The sequence below is a fragment of the Coenobita brevimanus genome, chromosome 47, assembly GCF_032717465.1.
Source record: "Coenobita brevimanus isolate Jiangsu-jjx chromosome 47, ASM3271746v2, whole genome shotgun sequence".
Taxonomy (NCBI): Eukaryota; Metazoa; Arthropoda; class Malacostraca; order Decapoda; family Coenobitidae; genus Coenobita; species Coenobita brevimanus.
In genome coordinates this window covers 1,680,044-1,702,055 of record NC_137000.1, presented here as the reverse complement: position 1 = coordinate 1,702,055, position 22,012 = coordinate 1,680,044, and the positions used below count along the sequence as shown (strand labels likewise).

General features: G+C 44.3%; 1 protein-coding gene across 1 annotated transcript in view; it reads left to right on the top strand.

Annotated features, from left to right (window-relative positions):
- The first annotated feature begins 10,654 nt into the window (after positions 1–10,654).
- Positions 10,655–22,012, top strand: part of LOC145398973 (centromere protein I-like) — a 40,803-nt gene continuing 29,445 nt past the window's right edge. Inside the window, exons 1-3 of the mRNA XM_080271704.1 lie at positions 10,655–10,754; positions 13,634–13,774; positions 15,321–15,421. Coding sequence (XP_080127830.1) covers positions 10,712–10,754; positions 13,634–13,774; positions 15,321–15,421 — 285 coding nt within the window. The 5' untranslated portion in view covers positions 10,655–10,711. The remainder of the gene's footprint in view (positions 10,755–13,633; positions 13,775–15,320; positions 15,422–22,012) is intronic.

Sequence of the window (22,012 nt, the reverse complement as noted above, 5' to 3'; positions counted from 1 at the left end):
TCAAAGAATGAGGAATTAGAAGTATGGAAAATACTTAGCAGTGTACAGGCTACTTACAGTACGTCTGTGGCCACCTCCTCTAAGGTTCTGTTAGTTGTGAAAATGCTCTTGAAGCACATACAGTAATTCTGTGTTGTGCTACACTTAATTCTTTGCACTGTGAGTTATAATTTTTTAACACTGCACATTCTGTTCTTAATGGCACCACGCCAGTTTCAACTGCCAGTTTCAACCGCCACTTTGCACTCCACACTTAATCCTTTGCACTCAAAATTCTAATTTCTTAACACTGCACAACACTGTAAATTTCCATGTGGTCTAGTGGCGAGGTATTGCAGTTTATTCACTGTTTATTCACAAAAACAAGCATGTCCGGCATCCGGTGCAATGAACATCTTCCCTTGACAAAGGTCAGGCAGCAACTGGGGACAAGGTTGCCAGATCTGAGCTTGGCCACATTATCAAACTCCTCAATTTTCATTACCAAATTTAAGTTTTCATTACCAAATTCTTAAAGGAAGCATTTATTCGTCACTAATTATATGTACAAATGGAAATAATCACTCTCCATACAATCAGCAGCATATTTATTGTTGTGCTATGTAGCTAAAAGATTAATCAGAGAGAGCACAGTCCACCGTCTCCATTCCCTATATCTTCATACATATGATAAATCTGTTTGGTAATGGATCATGCTGATTCACTACCAAACTAACTTTTCAATACCAAATTGACCCTCATTTGGTAATAAAAAATACCAAATGGCAACCCTGACTGGGGAGGGGGGAGGGGGAGGAAGGAAGGGGTGAAGGGGCCGTGGTGTAAACAGCTGTTTGATGCTACGCGACGCACAATTTCAAATTATATATATATATATATGGAGCCTCTGTGGTACAGTGGTAGAGTGTGCGTTTCATACACGGGTGGACCAGGGTTCACGCCCCGCCAGGGTAATAAACTTTGGGAGTGTTCACCCGGCCACGTACTGCATTGGCGGACACAAGGGGTGCTGTGGTTGAACCATTGTCGCATACTGTAAAAGTATGCTTGCACCCAGTCGGCTTGCGCGGGCTGATTACCCTTGGTTCACAGACTACACACACATCCAAAGCCACTCCAACACTACAGTTACACTTACAAGGACTTCTCACCCTACATACAATCTCTGCCAGACAGCCTAAGCCATTTGATAGAGATACATTGGCTGTATCGTCCCGACTTCGGTCAGGATAGGCCGGTCCTGCAGTGGATACTCAAATGGCTGATGATGATGATGATGATATATATATATACAGTATATGTATCATCATCATCATCCAATCCTGTGCAGGAGCGTGGGAGCCCGGGGCTAGGCAAGTTGGTTCTGACATTTTAGATGAGAGTGACCAGACTCTCACATTCCTGAGTGGCATTATGTGAGCAATAAAACTCAACCACCCCTTGGATGTAAAACATCACTGGCTCAATCTGTTTGGAGCGTCATAATTACCCACTAAACCACCGGGGGCCAAAATTTGGTTATATGGTTACCACCTAGCATAGTAAATGGTTTCCTGGTGTACAGGAAACCATTTACCACCTAGCATAGTAAATGGTTTCCTGGTGTACAGGAAACCATTTACCACCTAGCATAGTAAATGGTTTCCTGGTGTACAGGAAACCATTTGGCTTGTCACTTATTGTAGAGTCACCCACAGGCAGAAGGAAGAGGAAAGAATGAAGGAAAGAAAGACAGGAGACAATGGAAGGAAAGAAGGATGGAGGAGAGGAAAGGGCAGCACTACATCGAGTGAGTGAATTGTGAGCGTCCCAACCTACCTTATATATATATATATATATAAAACAAAAGTGATGTCTAGGATTGGTGGCGGTACTGTCAAAGATGAGGGAGAGTGGCCATGTGCAGTTTGCCACAAGGGAGTGGGAAGTAATTCCATCTTGTGTAGTGTTTGTGATAAATGGGTTCACAAGAGATGTAGTGGTATAAGAGGTAGACTGCTAGATAATGCTGATTTTATGTGTGCATCGTGTCGAGGAGAGCAGGTGGAGATTGTCAGGCGTGAAAGGATTGAACTTGCTGGTAAGTGTCTTGAGTGTGTGGAAGAGTTTTGTTATTTGGGAGACATGTTGTGTCCTGGAGGTGGGACTGGAGCTTGCTCTGTGGCTAGGGTGATAAGTGGTTGGAAGAAGTTCAGGGAGCTGTTGCCTCTCCTGACATTATAGAGGACTCTCCCTATGTGCTAAGGGGTCTTTGTATGCAGCATGTAGTAGGAGTGTAATGCTGTATGGTTGTGAAACCTGGGCGGTAAAGGAGGAGGATATTCGCAGGCTAGGACATACATAAATGACAATGATTAAGTGGATGTGCAGTGCATCCCTGTGTGCAAGGCCTGGGGGGGGCTGGGTATATGATGGAAGAGTTGAGAGGTAGGATGGGACTGGAGTGTATTGGTGTTATGATAAGGAGAAGTAGATTGAGATGGTTTGGGCATGTGAAGAGGATAGGGGATGATAATTGGGTGCAGAAGGTGAGAGGTGTTAATATTGGGGGTGGGGCTGTGAAGGGTAGACCAAGAAAGATGTGGGACAAGGTCATTAAGTGTGACCTCAGGGTTAAGGGACTGAACATGGAGGCTGCAATAGAGAGCCATCATTAGGTGACCAAGGCCAACGCATGCAAGCATGTTGGAGCCTTCAAAAACGAAAATGAAAAAGAATATATATATATATATATAGGTAGATAGATATATATATATAGATAGATAGATAGATAGATAGATATGTATATATATAGATAGATAGATATGTATATATATAGATATGTATATATGTATATATATAGATATGTATATATATATATATATATATATATGTATATATATATATATATATATATATATATATATATATATATATATATATATATATATATATATATATAATTTTTTGAGGGGGGGGGGATATTCCTGTTTTATCAGACAAGTGATATGAGGCATTCAGCTGCGTAAGGGCATAGTCAATCCATCACTGAAAATTAGGTTTCTTGTATCAGTAATTGCGGACATTTACAGTATATCATTCCGGGTTTTAGATGAACAGGTACATTATTCATGATATTCCAGGAAGTTTGTTAGGTTCAGAGGATCACATCTTTTTATTTCAAGTCATTTCTCATTGCTCTGCTTATAATTATGATGTGATATTTATGTCTGGAGCTGTGCATTAGTTACTGTTCTATTTCAGATAGCTCATTTGAGATTAGTGCTGAGTTGGGCCCCTCACCACAGGATGTACCTCCTAAGTTGAAGAAAATTGTTTGGTAATAGCAACAGTAACACAGAAAATATGTCATCAGATTGAAGGGATCAATCCCAGGCAACTTTTTGATACATGAGCCCCTATTTACTGTACACCATTTGGCTGATGTTCCATTATCCAGTTGAACGCTTTATATAGTTAAATGCAGCAGAGATCTGTCAGCCTAGTGAATGATTTGCCATGTGACCAGTTATTACAGGTTGGGTGTCTAACTGATTGAGATTTGCTCAATTTTGGTTAGTTGGTAGGGCCTTAAATAATTTACTGTGTGTATAACTTCTGTACAGTAGCTAATGTGCTGCAGGTATTGCAAATTATGTTTGTGGATGAACTTTGGTGTCCCAGGCAGAAGATAACATTGATTGAAGTTGCTGCTGTGTTTTGTTGTGGCTGCCTGTATTCTGATGGGTGTTTTTCTTGTGTTTGAGTTACTAATTGTTTGGTAATGTGTATATACTGCTTGGGTAGTATAAGTACTGTAGCCTTGGTAAGTTTTGTTTGATTTTGTTAATTGATGCCAGGTCCTCAGTTGTATGTACTGATTGATTTTTACATATACGGCTTATTTTGAAAGTGTGTTTCACTTCAAACCCTGTCAACACTTGAGTTGTTGTTGTTGTCATTGATCAACCCTGGTCTGTGTGGCCTAGCAGAGTCATCAACTGCAAGCAAGCAATGACCTCTACAGAGCTGTCATGTGCAGTGCACCAGAGTTCCCTTGCAGCTGACAATGCCTTGCAACAGTGAAGCACAGGGAAAAGTGTGAGGTTTGCTTCCAAGACAGACATTGCTTTGAGTTGCTCCACCCAGTTAGCAGGGCCACCATTGTAGGCTCCATATCACCTTGTTATCTTGTTATATGGTTACCATCCAGCATTGGAATAGTTCCTGATGCTTGCAGGGAAATCAATGGTGGACATTCGTGCTGTGTACTGATGTAGTGCATTAGCCCAAATTCTCTCCTGCACTCTTTCTAGATGCTTGGTGGGGTGGTGAGTTAGGCACTCCAACCTGATGTATCTCATAAAGGTCTACATCCAGTGGTGGTTGGAAGTTATCGCTTATAAAATGGTCACTCGCATTGAATATCTAAACTGAGTAGCCTAGCCCTGGGCCTCTATGCTTCTACTGGAGAAATAAAAATTTGGAAGATGGATGGATGGTTTATCATTCAGAATTGACAAAATAACAACGAACTGTTGATGATGAATGAAGAAATAACATCTCATATCTGTTACTAAGCCACTTGCTAATGGTGAAAGGGATTTTTAGACTGATCCAAAGTTTTGTTAATGTGAGTGCTGAAACCTGAAAGTAAATACACAGGAGAGTAGAGTGATAGTTGTTGAGAAACAGAATGGTTCAGTGTTATGTGCCAGTGATTGGAGAGAGAAAAAAATTGTAGATAATACTGTACAGGAGGGAGAAATGTATAAAGGATAATTGAAAAACAGATTGGCTGAAGGAAGCAAAGTGCTCATTGCTATGAGAGCCATTATACAGAACAGGACGACTGCATACAGAGGCTGTAAGAAAGGCTGTATGAAGATAAGTTATGGTAGTGTACTGAAGAAAGAATTTTGAGGAGATTAACATTACACAAGTACAAGAAAATAATTACGGTTGAATTTCACCATGTTGTCAGAGTTCCAGGTGTCTGGGTAGTAGTGGTGGTGTTTAGATAGCAATATTTGGTGATGATAGTGATAAGGTGTAAAGTGGTGGTGGTGGTGTTTGGGGTATCTAGGTAGCAGAGGTGCCAAAACTTGAAATGGTTATAGCTTCTGGATGGTGACGAATATTGTGTCTGGGCACTGATGATAGTTATCATGTCAGGATGATGGTGTTGGTGATGGTGTCTTGAGTACTGGTGGTGTTTGCATGAGGGGTGTCTGGATGGTGGTGGTAATGGTGGTGGTGACTGGGTGATGGATGATGGTGTTTGGGTGATGGTGGTGTCTAGATGGTGAGAGGGATGATGATGTCTGGGTGGTATTAGTGGTGGTGGTGGTGGTTATGGTTGCGAGGCAATGATGGTGGTGATTATGGTGTCTGAGGGCTGGTAATGGTGGTAGCAGTGGTGTTTGGCCTTCGAATGATATGGTGATGGTATGTCCAGGTGACAGTGGTGATGATGGTTTGTTGGGGATTTCTGGATGGTGGTGGGTATGATGGTAATTGGGCAATAGTGATGATTGTAGTGGCGACAGTGACAACCTGGGTAATGGTGGCAGTGGTATCTGGGTGGTGGTGATGGTGGTGCCCAAGTGGTGGTGATGGTTGTGCCCAGGTGGTGGTGATGGTGGTGCCCAAGTGGTGGTGATGGTTGTGCCCAGGTGGTGGTGATGGTGGTGCCCAAGTGGTGGTGATGGTTGTGCCCAGGTGGTGGTGATGGTGGTGCCCAAGTGGTGGTCATGGTTGTGCCCAGGTGGTGGTGATGGTGGTGATTGGATGGTGGCAATAATGGTGTCTGGGTGATGGTGATGGTGGTGTCTGGGCAATGGTGGTGGTGACAGTGTTTGGGTGGTGTTGGTGGTGGAGAGGAAGAGAAGAGTAGGAAGGGGAAGAGGAGAAAGGTATGAAGAAAAGTGAGAAGTGGGAGTACATAGGAGTCTACATAGGTTTTACAGATAGCAGTAGGTCTATTAGCTTAAAACAAAGTTGTCTGTTGAGGAAGAAATACTTTTACTACAGATCTAGGCAATGTATGTAAGAGAAAGTTAAATGAGAGGAAAGGTGTTATGCTAGGTGTTTTTAGGGTGGCTTCCCATCCCAGGAACACCTATGATATAGCTGGGTTCTTTATCTACACCGGACCTAGGATACATCACAAGAGGAACAGGGTATGAAAACTCTGGGCAACTACCTTACATGTATATTACTATATCCTTCCTTACAATACAGACAAGAGACACAGTACTCTATACAATGTCAAGGAGTGTTACACAGGACTCAGACTGGCAGGTGTATTATGTGTATCTAGCAGGATACTCACAGTTGCGAGGATATAGGACAGACACTGTAAATACTTGGCTCGAGGTTATACACAGTTTTAGTCTAGGGCTGCATGTATCTCACAGGATAGGTGTCAGTGTCCTGCTTTACTCTAAGTAATGGTGGAGTAGCGTTTCTGATGTTATGAATAGACAGGTATATGTGGTCTGTGTATTTATGACTGGAACACTGTCTTTGTCACTTACTATTTCCACTATTCACTACTCGGGCACTATGTTCAGTTTTTATATCACAGTCACTGTTTGGTGGGGGATTGTCGAGGGCTCAGGCCAGGCAGAGGTGGCCCAGGGATTCGCATGGTGTCAGCCAGGTGTAAGTGGGGTCTCCTCTGGTGTCTTCTGCACCAGAGGCCACAGGACTACCTGCAGAGGTGTCGTCGCCCGTCGTGGACTGGAGTCGGGTGTAGTAAAGGGCCCCTCACTGGTGGGGCTGGGCACGGGAATCTGGCCCCTTGGACTGGAGCCGAACAGTTCCTGCAGGCACTCCTGTCTGCGCCGGGTTGGGGAAGGGCATAGCCATCGCCTGGGCCTGGGAGGGTCACGCCCTGGGGTACTGGGGGCGCTGTCGAGGGTCTGTTGCCTATGGTCTCTCTTCCGCCGGCGTTGCCTTCGGCAGGAGTCCGTCAGGGTCTGCTCTCTTTCTGGCGCTGGCTGGAGAGCGTAGACCCCTGGGGATAACACAGGGCCACTCCACCAGTCCTCTAGGCTGAGGTTCTTCTGGGGGCTGATTTGGGTTTTAGAGGTAGAGACGCGACTCGCTCTGCCACCGGAGGGGTGGGTTGAGCAAGGGTCACCCTCAAGTTGTGAAGTCACAGGGGGTGAGAGACTTTTAAAGTCTCTCCCTGGTGCGACTACAGGCCATCGCCGAGGTCCCGTGGGCAACAGGTGGAGAGCAACTACAGGCCATCCCTTTCCTGTTGGTGTGGCTACTGGCCATCACCGGGGCCCAACTTCCTGACGGGACCGTGGATGGAGTGCAGCTACTGGCTGTCAACTGTCCATGGGTGCAGCTACAGACTGTCCTTGTGTCCTGTATGAGGAGCAATGTGTAGGCAAGGAGCAGCTACAAGCCGTCTCCTGACTACTGGTGCAGCTACAGGCTGTCACTGGTGTCGTGCTCCTCAAGGCTACTGCAGAAGGAGAGGGGGTGTACTGTTCTCTCCCCAGGTGCGGCTGCAGGCCGTCACTGGTTCTGCAGGGGGGGTGGGAAGCACTTGGAGTGGCTACAGGCCATCTCTCTATAGGCGCGGCTACAGGCCGTCACTTTATATGCGTGGCTTCAGGCCATCGCTGTGTTTGATCGGCTACAGGCCATCACTGGGATGCTGCCAAGAGCTGGGTTTTTAGCTCCACCCCGATCCTGGCGAGGGCTGGCTTGGCAGGAGGGCAATGCACCTGGACTGAGATGTTGGTGTTGGGCATGCTCCGTGGAATAGAGGCACGCAGCCGTATGGGACATATGCCCATATCGCACGGAAGGTGCGCACGCCCTCGGAACCCCTCCACAGTCGCCTCCTGGGGGTGTTGTTGTGTCCCCAGTTGCCACAGCTGGTATTTCAAAAGGGAATAAGAGAAAGGGTTTATGAAGGGGAAGAAAATAGAAAGTGGAGGAACAGATACTAAGAGAGAGGGAGGGGGGAGCAGAAGATGAATGGAAAAAGAGGTAGTAAGGGCAGTGAGGTAAGACAGAAAATAATGTGAAATACAGGGCTTTTAGTAAGCAAAGTAACAACACAAAAAGAAAGAATAAGATAAGACAATTGAAGTCCTAGGGGCCTTGACCATGAACTTGGTAATGCCTAGAGATGAAATAATATAAAAGTTATGCATCATGTAAAAGATATGAAAACTAATGAAACCAGAAGCTGATATTGACATGGGTAGGTGGATGGAAAGTGATATGAGAGGGAGGGGTAAAAGAGATGGAAAAAAAAAAAAAAATCATTCCCCCCTCTTACACTCTGCCAGTACATCAATATTGGGTTCACACCCACACACACCCACACACACACACACCCACACAGGTCACCGACAGAGACAGCTCTTTGTGGATCGTGGGGAAATAATCGCCCAATCAGCATCAAAAAGGAGACCAGCCTACTATATTGTGATTACGTGAATGAATATGTGAGTGGTGGTCCCTTCAGATATTAATAAAAAACAGCAGGTTTCGGTCATAAAAAGCGTTACGCAGCGTATATTACCCCCAACTTCTTGGGTCCAGATATGGATGTGGGCCTTGGGTTCTTTTATTCTGGACCGGGCTAGAGTATAGACAAGGGACTGGGCTCAAACACAGGCTAACCAGTTCCACACATATATTACTAAAATGCAGCAAGACATCAAAACAGACCGCAACGAGCCACCAGAAGGAGCCCACGGAGGAGTGTACATGGCGCGAATGAGCTCCAGGCGGAAACTGCTTAAGTCCACCTGGGCTGCGCACTCCTATGACACGGAACTTGCCCGCCGTCACCATAGCTGGAATACAAGACAACCTGATGGGCGAGCTGCCCACAGATCAGACCGGGATGGAACTGTTTCTCCAGTTCCTAATAGCACCCCTGAGACGGCCGATAGCCGCTCAGCATCCTACAGGAGACAGCAGGAAGCTACTCTGAAGGAAACTAGAAGACGGCCTGAAGCCGCTCGGAAGGTGCTCCTCGGAGAGATGGCCTGCAGCCGCTTGCCCTCCTACAGGAGACGGCCTGAAGCCACTCTGGAGGAAAAGAGGAGACGGCCTGAAGCCGCTCCCACCTTCGTCAGGAGACGGCCTGAAGCCTCTCGGAAGGAGCCCCTCAGAGAGGGAGCCTGAAGCCGCTCACCCTCCTACAGGAGATGGCCTAAAGCCACTCCGGAGGCCAATCAGGAGACAGCCAGTTGCCACTCCCGCCTTTGTCAGGGGACGGCAGGAAGCCACTCTGAAGGTGCCCCTGAAGAGACGGCCAGTAGCTGCTCACCCTCCTACAGGAGACGGCCTGAAGCTGCTCCAGAGGTCAATCAGGAGACGGCCAGAAGCCGCTCTGAAGGTGCCCCTGGAGAGTCGGCCTGTAGCCGCCCTGCTCTCCTGCAGGAGGCAGCCGGTACCCACTCAAAAGGTGTCCCGAGACAGCCACAGCCAGTAGCCGGGCCCTACCGCCAGAGATGGCCTGAAGCTGCTCCTTCGTCAGATGCTGAGCCCGGTCCACCTACCCACGACTTGGAGGGAACCCCCAGCCTGGAGGAGTATTGGAAAGGCCCTGTGACCACCACTGAGCTCTTCTCCCTACAGCTGGTGGAGACGCCCCTGACGGACCCCGACGCTGGCCGACGCCGCAGCTCACTCCTGACGGCATCCCCGACCTGCGGATCCCAGCCCCGTCTGTAGGGAGGCTGAGACTCCGCCGCCGCACCTGTGCCTGACTGTGACACGTCCGACTTGACAGTGAGTGAAAGTGAACACACACAGCATACAGACAGTGTAAGAGTGACAGAGTAAAGTGGGCCGGTGGTTAGAGCATAAAAGAAAGTGGTGGAAAAGATAGTGCAATAGCAAGACAGTGAAGGACGGGCCTACCATAGTGTACAGTGCCGCCGTAAGACAGTGAAGATTATACATAGGCCCCTGAGTTGAGGTTCCAGTACTGCCAGCTCCACCCGAGTACATAGTAAAAGTAATGTAAAAGTGATCTACAGGCCAAGATACTGTGAACACCAAGGTCCAAGGAGAGAACACTATGTAACAGTGACAGCACGTCTCGATAAGGTCACGCTCAGGCCCAGTGTAAAATATTAACGCTACCCTGGGAAATCGAGACAACCACCATCACCGGCCTAGGAAATCTAAACTTCCCCACCAACATACGTGTCTAGCTGAAGTGTTGTTACCCCTAACCAATCTGGTCCTGCACAGTATCCTGCATGATACTGTACTATTATTCCACATCTGCAGCCCAAGGAATAAAATTGTCCAGCTTGTTTGTGTTTGTGACATCTGCTCGTTCCTGTGTAAGATTTAATAATAAACATGTAAGGTGTTGCCTGAGTTTTTACGTCCTGCCTTTCTCTTATTTATCTAAGCTCCGGTCTAGAAAGAGAACTCAGCATGCTCTGGGGACGGGAGGCCGAGCCTAACTCCTAGCATTACAATTACCTTACAAACAGAGTACAACCGTTCTATATAAAATACAAGTATAAAATACAAGTATACTATATGACACATTACTATATAAAAATACAAGTACACTAAATATTGTATGCAGCTTGGAAAGAACCAACGCACTAGCCCTAGCTGCCCAAGTGAAGTTTAAAAGAAAACATCAAACTTCAAAGCTAGTGGTTGTCAAATTTCCTACTAATTTGTTGAAGATTTGCATCACCGTATTTGATTTTCTTTCACCATGATTGTGGACGTAGGAGAAGCCCTTACGTTCTTGATGACCAGTAAGTGTTGACTTTATTTCACATAGCCTGTGGTCGTGAAATGAGGATAGCCTTCATGTACTCTTAATTTTCTTGTAGCGAGTGTAACTTTCAGTTATATGTTTTCGTTATAATACAAACCAATTTACGGAAGTGATATTTCAGGAGCCTGTGGGATAGATACCTTGGATAAATACTGTTTATCCAAAAGTTCAGCGAAAATTGGCAGATTTTGAAAATCAGCAAAAGGAGTGATTGATGTACAGCCACGGAATGTATGGTCAGGACAGCTCAAGTACATACCGGTACTTGCTTCCACTTAAAGGCAGATGATTGTATTAATAGGAGCGTAAGTAAGCATATATAGTATGAGTGCTGACATTATATACCAAAATCAGTAATCATCTCTTGGTTGGGACTGCTTTACTACAGTACTGTTCAGACTAATGCCAGTTGATTTTATTTTGCTTGGAGTGAATGGCCATGATCTTTTCTGGTCAATTCTTTACTGAACAGGCACAGCAATTTCAGTTATATTAGAACAGACTCATGATCTCAAGGTACCATAAGTAATTTTGGTTCATATGTATCACGGAGAGTGAACTGTTGAATCTTGACTGCAAGAAGTGATTGGAAAAAATATATATACCAATTTTTGGGGTGCGACAAAATACCAAATCAGCGGCAATTTACCGAAGTGGCACTTTTAATTGGAAAATATAATTTTTATAACTGTATAGGTTCATACACCTACTTATCTGGAATCCAGTCAAAATTTTGTATTTAATTTGGCCTTTAGTGAAAAATTAGCATTCAGAGAGAAAATTAGCTAAAGTTTGCGGAGTGTTTCATCTTTAGCTCGACAACTTGCCTTAACAGACTTCTAGTTTGTATAAATATTGATTTAACATGCAGATACATTTATTTGCACTGTAAATCAATATTTATGCAAAATGATACCGTAAACTGGGGTGAATTCGGACTCGGGGCGAATTCGGATATTATTGCAATAAGCAACGTTGGGTCTGGTTAGTACTTGGATGGGTGACCGCCTGGGAACACCAGATGCTGTTGGCATCCCTACGTCAAGTGGGGTTGGTGGAGGATTAGTGCCCCTCCCTGTAAAACAATTAACTCTCAGCCCTTGGCCACCCTGTCTGGGATACATGGCGTCTGGCAATGAATGAAAATGAAAAAAAAAAGTTGTTTAAATTAATTTATAATTAATGAATAAACATATTAGAAATCTGTTTGCCCCCAATTGTTTGTAATTCTTTACTGTACTTTTGTGTATAAAGATGCTTAATATATCACGTGACACATACCAAATATGGAATCAGACACTTCAATGTTCATCCATGGCTTTACCAAGGTAAATATTGAGCTAATATTTTATTACTATATACTTTGGCATGTGCTCTCTCAATTCCTAAGACAAAATTTGGCCTTTGGGAAATTTCATTTTTACCCCTATGTCTGCGCACCACGGACACCTCCCAAAAGCCGCCATGCGCAGTTAACGGGTTAACAAGTTAATGGGTAAGCGTAACTCATGGCCCAACATCAGTTTTGCAGGAGTGTAGCCGGTAGACTCGTGATGCAGACCGATATGCCATCAGCAACGCAGGTAATTTTTGGTCCCATTCTGTTTGTCCATCAGTGCATTACTTGGCCAGTTCTTGTCCCAGGGTCCAGTTGAATTTCTCCACCATCCCATCTGATTGTGGCTTTAGGGGGATCATCCTGGTCTTCTTGATCCCCAGTAACTTGCAGTGCTCACGGAACACAGCAGACTCGAAGTTTCTACCCTGGTCTGAATGTAGCTCTTGTGGCATCCCAAAACAACAGAAAAATTGGTCAACAAACACCTGAGCAACAGTAGCCGCCTCTTGATTGGGGATGGCGTAGGCTTCTGGCCATTTTGTGAAGTAGTCCATGGCGACTCATATGGTATATGCCAGTTTCCTCTTACAGTGAGTGGCAGAGGTCCAGCAGTGTCCACTGCAAGTCTTTCCATCAGTGCACCCACTTTGTACAGTTGAAGGGGGGCGCAACCACGTTTCTTGGGTCCCTTCTTGGCACAGCATACATCACAGTCCTGACACCACTCTTCAACATCCTGACACATGCCAATCCAGTAGAATCTCTGTTGCAGCCAGCTTAGGGTTTTCTTCATCCCTAGGTGCCCACTAGTGATCTGGTAATGAGATTCATCCAAGATCTTAGACCTCATTTTCTTCAGAACCACCAGCTGCCAATACTTGCTGAGGCCATCGGGTGTCTCCCACTGATGCTCTAGTAGTCTGTTGTTCAAACAAAGAAGGTCTCACTGACTCCAGTGACTCTTGGTCACTCCACATGCCCAGACATCTCAATCTACCTCTCCTCATCACAACACCAGTACACTCCAGTCCCATCCTACCTCTCAACTCTTCCATAGTAAACCTAGCCACCCTTGCACCCAGGGATGCACTGCACATCCACATAATCATTCCCATATCAGTATGTTTGAACCTGTGGATATCATCTCCCTTTATGGCTCAGGTCTCACTACCACACAGCATTACACTCCTAACACATGCCACATACAAAGATCCCTTAGCACGGTGGGAGAGTCCTCTCAGTGTTAGGAGAGGCAGCAGCTCCCTGAACTTCTTCCAACCAGCATTCTAGCCACAGAGCTACGGTACCTCCAGCCCCACCTCCAACACATAATATGTCTCCCAAATAATAAAGCTCTTCCACACACTCAAGATACTCACCAGCAAGTTCAGTCTTTTCATGAATGGCAATCTCGTCATAAAATGGGGACGTACTGTAATATTACTTGAGTACAGTATCTTACATAAATTTGGCGGACTTCAACATACATCTTCTAATAGTTTCATTTTTTAATACAGACAGGAAGAAGCGACCACGAGACATATCACAAGCAGCTTTACAGGAGGCAGTGAAAGTCATAGAGAAGACAAGCTTGGATGGCTTTACCACCCAACAAATTACGACCTTGGCACGCAAGATTGTGTTCACCGACTCTTTCAGTAAGGACTGTGGGGTTTCTGTCTTAGATTATGTAATATTTCTGAGGGAGTGGCATTATCATTCTCTTTTCCTCTACCCATTAAGACATATTCTGAAGCTAGGCTTCTTTTCAGTGTTGTTGCATATTTTATATTTCTTAAACAGGCTGTTTGATATATGTAAAGTACATATATGTGGAAAGTATACCTGTGAGGTGTAGCCAGGAAGCATTCCGGTCACAGTACAGTCAAGTCGCCTATGGCGCATGCTTCCATGGCACAGTTTTCTATGACACAGCAAGGTGCAGGACCCCCCAAAATGAACCACATGCATAAGCTATTCCTATGGCGCGGGGGCAGCAAGGATTGAAACGCGCCTCTTGCCTTGGAACCCCCAACTTTGCCCTTTCCGTTTAAGCACTATCGTCGTCAGAGTCAGGTACATACAGTACAGTCACTACTCGTTCTACGTTGAACCAGTATACGATAATTTGCTATGACGATAACAAAAAAGTTACACCCTAAAATAAAATTTACGATGAATTTCCCACTATAATGATATTGCTGTCGGAAAATTTCGTACAAAGTGGCAGGCGCATGCAAGGCGACCGTCGCTCGTCTCAGGCAAGATGGCGGCTCCGGTGTGCAGTGCATTGTTTTGGTTCAGTTGCGCAGTCCTGCCACCCCTTCAAAGCCCTGTCTTTTCCACTCATTCACGTGTGCCCCTTTGCTATCGTCACCTCTCAGCCAAGCATTGTACTACAGAATACATAGTGTAGCACCAGGCTAACGTTATGCAAGTGAGATTATTGTGTTGTTGCAGCGATTTACTGTACGTGTGTAATGCTGCCTGTATTGGTGTGGTAGTGTTTGTTTTGGTCCTGGAGACGAGTTGGACCAACACAGGAAGCGATTAAGATGGGTTGTTATTTTTGTTTGGTTGCTTGATTGTGTACGTGTGTAAAGTAGGGAAAATATGGGGAAAAGTGGGGTGAAAAAGGGGACCTTGATTGAACATCCAGAACCAAATTGCATTTTTCCCTTAGGTTTAATTATTTGTATGGCAGGGGTTCGGTCCAGAGCCAATTAGCCGCGCCTTAGGCGACTTGACTGTACTTGAATAGTGAATGAATGCAAGTGTGGCTCATTTTATTGGGTAGGCTTTTGTTAGGTCTTAGTCTGTCAAGAATTTTGCCTTTCTCTCTGTACCCTACGTCACCCTAACCTTAGGTGGAAAAGGTCTGGATAATGATTTTTGATAATGATGTGCATTTTGTTCACAAGCTGTGTTTTATGTTTGAAGGATAACTAAGTGGTGACACATGAAATAGTACTGGTATTAGTATGCATGTATAAGAGTGCTTTCTCTGTCCTTGCATTCTGAATCCTACCTCACCCCATCCTGAGGTAGGAAAAGAAGGTCAGAATTGTGATGATTATGTATGAGCTGCATGTTTAAAAGATGTTTAATGATTTTTGTTTCTTTTCATGTCCATGGATGAGAGAGAGAGCAACTTATTTAGTGTTTATGGCATGATTTTGTCAGATATTTTCTCTCGTATCCTAGACATGCTAGTGCGGCGACGGTTATTGTACTGTTTGATACCTGAGGATGACAACTTCCCCCTGTACCTCATACCACTTGCAGTCTCAAGTGCCTGTGTTGTGGTAAGTTTTCGTCTCAAGCTGAACATTTGTTTCACTTCAGTATTATAGTAATAAAACACACTATCAAGACCTAACTGACAAGTTATTTTTTTCACCCCATGGAATGCTTATATATACTGTACAGTATTTATATGTAATTGTGCTGTATATAGTACAGTCATTCCTCCAATTTTGCGAGAATCAAAATTCGCAAAATTGAAACAATTAAATATATGTATTTGAGAGAGGTGAGGTTGGATGGTGAGGAATTGGAAAATGTGAGTACATTTAAGTACTTGGGTAGTGTGATGAGTAAGGGTGGAGGTTTGGAGGGTGAAGTGCTTGAAAGGGTACAGCAGGGAAGAAAGGTTGCTGGTTCTTTAAAAGCAGCGATAAGGAACAGGCAAGTGCGCATGCAAGTGAAAAAGTTACTACATGACAGTCTTGTGATACCAACTCTAACGTATGGAAGTGAAGCTTGGACATTGTTGGAAGGACACAAGTCAAGAGTGAGAGCAGTGGAAATGAGTTATTTAAGAGGAGCCTGTGGAGTCACATGGAGAGACAGTCTGATGAATGAGGATATAAAGGAGCGTTGTGGTGTGGATGTGGATGTGATAGGAAGCGTTATGAGGAACACACTGAGGTGGTTTGGCCATGTGGAGAGGATGGAGGGTGAGAGACTGACGAAGAGAGTGTATGTGAGTGAGGTGGAGGGGGGAAGAGGGAGGGGGAGGCTGAGGATGAGATGGAGGGATGGGGTGGAGAGGTATATGAGAGAGTATGAGAGAGTGGGGTGTGAGTTGGGAGCAGGGCAGTGAAATGGCGGGGGACAGGACGACATGGAGGCGATTTGTTTGTGGCCACCCCAAATGGGATTGAGGCATCTGGCAATAGATAGATAGTATTATAGGCAAATTGGTTAACATCACCCCAAGGTAAACACTTTTTCCCACTCCTTCTCTTGATTCTACCCAATAATTTTACGATGATAAATGAAACAAACATGAACTGGTGTACTGTACAGTAATATTAATAAAGAAAAGAAAACATCATTGGTAACAAGCGTGGAAAAAAAAAAAAAACTCATTTACATCAGTGTGAAAACTGGTGTGGTGTGTAGGACTGGTGGCAGGGCGAGGCTTGGGTGCAGCTACTATGGCCACGCAGGACCTACGTCATCACTGTCATTGTCGACAGATATATCCAAATCTTGCTGTGTTTTTTCTGCCTCTTTCATGAATCCCTCAAAGTCAAAATTGTCAATGGGGTCATCAGGTACAAAAAGGTTGGGGATTTTAGGATCGCTGGCTGCTTGGGGAGTGGTGGCAAGGCGGCTGGTCGATGGGGCATGGTCGCTTGGGGTTCTCATGAATTTTGTGATTAGAGAATGTTTCCTCCTGTTAACCCCATCTCTGTGGAGGTCAGCATAAAAGCCAAGGGCCCTGTCAACACTGCGTCATGCTTCCTCAACCCTAAATTGGTCATACTCATTGTTCACGGTGGTTTCTTTCAGCTGGTCAGTGATGGCAAGGATATTGGCCAGGTTATGCATCGTTAATTCTCGGCATGGTTGTGGTTCTGGTTGCACTGGTTGCTGTCTGGCTAGTTCATCTTCTTTGTCAACTCTGAGCATGGTGGTCATGGCACTTTCTTGTTCTTGTTCTATCCCTCACTTCCTCAGCTGTAACTTCATGGCATCCAGCAACTGACTGTGCTGCTGCCAGCACTGCCCTTTCAGCCCCTTCCACCTGCTGAACCCTGCTACCTGGCTTTTTAGGGCAAAGGTGGGGTACCAGACAGCATCAGGCATGGTTGATAGTAGCCTCATTTATTTCCTTCCATGAGGCAACAACAAATTCTAGGGCCTTCTTGACAGTAAATTGCCGCCAGAACTGCCATACTGTCATTTCTGGGGCAATGGGTTTATCTTCCGGGGCTGGGGCAGGGTCAGGCAATTCTTCCTGTGGCAGGGGGTCGTCCATATCCAGGTCTCCATGCTTATCCTTTGCCTCTATCGTCCTTATTTCCTCATTAGTTTCATTTTTTTCTCTGAGGTAGTTTAAAAGTTTGGTGCGGTAGAAGTTTTTGATGTTTGCTATGATCCAATCAAGGGGCAGCATGAGAGAGGCGGTGCTTGGGGACAGGAAAATTATTTTAACAACGGGGTGAACATCTGCGTGGTAGTGTGGGTGGCAAGGAGCATTGTCCATCAGAAGGCACACTTTGAAGGGAAGCCCCTTCTGATGGCACATGAGACGAGCATCGGGCACAAAGTGGTTCAGGAGCCATTTCTTCATGATGCTGGAGTCATCCAACCATTATTGGACTGGTACCAGTAAAAATCAGCGATGCTTTTCATACTCCTTACTTTATTATAGCACCTTGGATGCCTTGCCTTGTGAATGATCATTGGTTTCATTTTGCAGCTGCCTGATAAATTTGATCACCATGACTGTAAACCGTGACTTGTCTAGTTTTTTCCCTCTTGCTTGTTTTTGGTGCTTAGCAATGTAGGATGACCTTGGCATGGCCTTCCAATTCATTCGTGTTTTGTCTAGGTTAAAAATTTGGCCCTTGGTGTACCCTTCATCCTCTATAATGCCCCTCAAAACATTGGGAAAGGAGTTGGCTGTTTCATAGTCAGCACTGCCTTGCTCGCCACTAAATTTGATGTGTCTAAATCCTTCCTTTTGAGGAATTGGCATAGCCACCCACTTGATGCCTTAAAAGGTTTTGTTGGAGAATTTGTGGCTTTTTTAACCCACAGAGGTGTCCATGGTATGCAGACATATGGATAAAAATGAAATTTTCCAAAGGCCAAATTTTGTCATGGGAATTGAGAGAACACATGCCAAAGTATATAGTAACGAAATATTAGCTCAATATTTACCTTGGTAAAGCCATGGATGAACATTGAAGTGTCTGATTCCTTATTGGAATGTATGGTTTTCAATTTCCTGATGTAATAGAATCATTGAAATATCTCTGTCCTTTAGGAAAAAGTGATCATGTGGTCATTGAGTTCCAGATGTTAATAGGGAACGTTGAGCCAAGAGACAAGCTTCATAGACAGGGAAGATACAACTTTGGGAAAGCAAATTTTACAGGATTGAGAAACTTTTTTGAAAATGCGGATTGGAGAAAATTCAGAGAAACGAGAGATACAGAGGAAGTGGGATATCTTTCTAGACCTCTATAATTTGGGAGTGGAAAAATTTGTACCAAGAGTAAGAGGGAAAGAAAACAGGAAAAAGGAGTGGTTTAATAGAAGGTGTATGATAGCAAAAAAAGAGAGATAAGGCGTGGAACAATTGGAGAAAGAGAGTTAACAACAGAACAAAGGAAGAATATAAAAGAACAAGAAATGAATACACAAGAATACGTAGAGAAGAAGAAAGGAATTTTGAAAAAGGTATACTAGACAAATGCAAGGATGAACCCAAACTGTTTTATAGATTTGTTAATGGTAAACTGAAACAAAAGGAAGGAATCATCAAACTGAAAGTAGAAGGAGAGGTCTATAAGGATGCGGCAATGCAAGCAGAAATAATGAACAAACGTTTCCAATCAGTTTTCACTAAAGAAAAGGAGCTTGTGGAAGGGGAGGGAGTGATTAGAAATGTTCCCGTGATAAAAGATATAAAAGTGGAGGTACAGGAAGTGTATAAATTACTGGAAACTCAAGATGTAAGGAAAGCCCCAGGACCTGATGGAATTTCTAATTGGGTACTGAAGGAATGCAGAGAACAACTGGCGGATAAAATTCACGGTTTAATCGAACGCTCACTGGAAGAGGGGAAAGTGCCACAAGAATGGAAGAGGGCAAATGTGGTACCAATTTACAAGGGAGGAAACAGGGAAGAACCCCTGAATTATGGACCAGTGTCTCTAACCAGCATGGTCGCAAAATTGTGTGAGAGAATCCTGAAAGACAGATGGATAAAATATCTGGAAGAGATGAATATTTTGGCTGAATGTCAGTTTGGATTCAGAAGTGGAAGGTCATGTGTTTCTAACTTGTTGAGCTTTTACTCAAGAGCGATTGACGTGATACAGGAGAGAGATGGTTGGGTGGATTGTGTGTACTTAGACTTAGAGAAGGCCTTTGACAAGGTACCTCATAAGAGACTAATGTGGAAACTAGAATATATAGGAGGACTGAAGGGGAAACTTCTGGAATGGATGAGAGACTTTTTGAGAGACAGAAGAAGTTCAGGGAGCTCTTGCCTCTCCTGACATTGAGAGGGCTCTCCCTACGTGCTAAGGGGTCTTTGTATGCAGCATGTGTTAGGAGTGTAATGCTGTATGGCAGTGAGACCTGGGGAGTGAAGGAGGAAGACATTCGCCGGCTCAGACGTACAGAAATGACAATGATTAGGTGGATGTGCAGTGCGTCCCTGCGTCCAAGGCCTGGAGGGGCTGGGTTTACAATGGAAGAGTTGAGAGGTAGGATGGGACTGGAGTGTATTGGTGTTGTGATGAGAGGTAGATTGAGGTGGTTTGGACATGTGGAGAGGATGGGGGATGATAATTGGGTGAGGAAGGTGAGAAGTGTTAATATTGGGGGTGGGGCTGTGAGGGGTAGACCGAGAAAGACATGGGACGAGGTCATTAAGTGTGACCTTAGGGTTAAGGGACTGAACAGGGAGGCTGCAATGGATCGTGCAGCGTGGAGAGCCGCCATTAGGTGACCAAGGCCGACACATGCAAGCATGTTGGAGCCTTTAAAAACGAAACGAAAACGAAACGAGACAAATGAGGACAGTAATAAAGGATAGGATGTGTGGATGGAGGGAAGTAACAAGTGGAGTCCCTCAAGGCTCGGTGTTGGTGCCAGTAATGTTCCTGATTTACGTAAATGATATGGTAGATGGAGTGAATAGTTATGCAAGCCTGTTTGCTGATGATGTAAAGATCTTGAGGAAGGTAGAGGTTGAGGAGGATTGTAAAATACTGCAGGAGGATTTGGATAGGATACACGATTGTAGCCGGACGTGGGAAATGAAATTTAATGTAAAGAAATGTAAAATATTGGAAATGGGTAAAAGTACCAGGAGGCCATCATTGAATTATTTGTTGGGTAATGAATTAATCACAAAAAGGAGAGAAGAGAAAGATTTGGGAGTGCTGGTCCAAGATAGTTTGTCATCAGAAAAGCACGTTAACAAGATAGTTGGAGAGACTTATAAACTCTTGACTAACATAAGAGTAGCATTTCATTATATGGATGAGGAGATGATGAATAAATTGATAGTGGCCATGATCCGGCCCAGGTTAGAATATGCAGCGGTAGTGTGGTCCCCACACAAAAAGAAAGATATGAACAAGATTGAGAGAATACAAAGAACAGCAACCAAGATGGTCCCCAGTCTGGCAGACCTGTCATACAGAGAGAGGCTGGAAAAGCTGGATTTGCCTTGCTTAGAGGAAAGGAGAAAGAGGGGAGACATGATTGCAGTGTTCAGGACCATGGTGGGAGTAGATAAAATTGACCAAGAAGATCTGTTTGTATGGGATAAGAGAGCAACAAGAGGACACGGAATGAAAAAGGATGGGGAAGAGACCAGAGCAAGTTAGTTGGTTTTCAGTTCAGTTTGAGTTTAGTGCAGTGTCAGTGATGTTTGTATATTTTCAGTGCTTGCAAAAACAGTGATGTGTTGTTGGCAAATAGTGAAGTGTTACTGAAGTTTGTATATCATCAGTACTTGTGAAAATAGAGAAGTGTTTTCAAGCATTAAGTATACTGTAACTTACGAGAATAGAAAAGGGAAGTTTGAAAGCATCAAATGGAATTATTTGGAAAATAAAGAGAGTGACTTAAGAAGCTAGTGTTTATTCATGACACCTGAGCTGATCCTGTGTGCTGTACACCGGAAGGCTGCCTCTAGGAAGAACAACTCATTGGGCAACATCCGTCTTGTACTGGACTACTGCTGTTGGAGCCTGTGGCAGTGTGGGATAGGGACATAACAATAATATAAATAAATGAAATAACTGACCAAAAAGTAAATTGCTTGTTTTATAAAAATATTAGGTTCTGCTTTTTTTTTTTTTTTTTTTTTTTTTTTTTGATAATGAATGGAGGAAGGAAAAACAAAGGAAAAAAAATAAGTCCATGTGCCTAAAGGCATCCTCCTTTCATAAAGTACTTATAACAATTGGATTTAAAATTGAGAGGATTAAATGTATGTGGGAAGCAACTCCCAGGAATAATACACATATGTGTTATATAAAATGCTAAAAAACCTGTACTGATGTGTGTAAATGGTCGAACGGCAGAAGTAATTTAAAAAAAATCATAAGTTGCAGGTACTGTACAATCACAATAGTTTCCCATCAGGTATGATGGAAGATGTGTAAATTATACAAAGAAACTAATATTCTTTGGCTAATAACCTTAAATAAATAACTAATAACAGATATACATTCCATTGCATAAAGCAGGTCGAGGGTAATAGTTTGTAAGTCAGTGACACAATGGCGTGGTGTTTGATTTGCTTGATTTGGGTATGAGGTGAGTCGGACGAGGAGCCAGTGGGGCAGAGGGAGGTGGAGTGGGTGTGGGGGGCCCTGGAGGTGGAGGGAATATGCCTGCTACATGTCCCCACA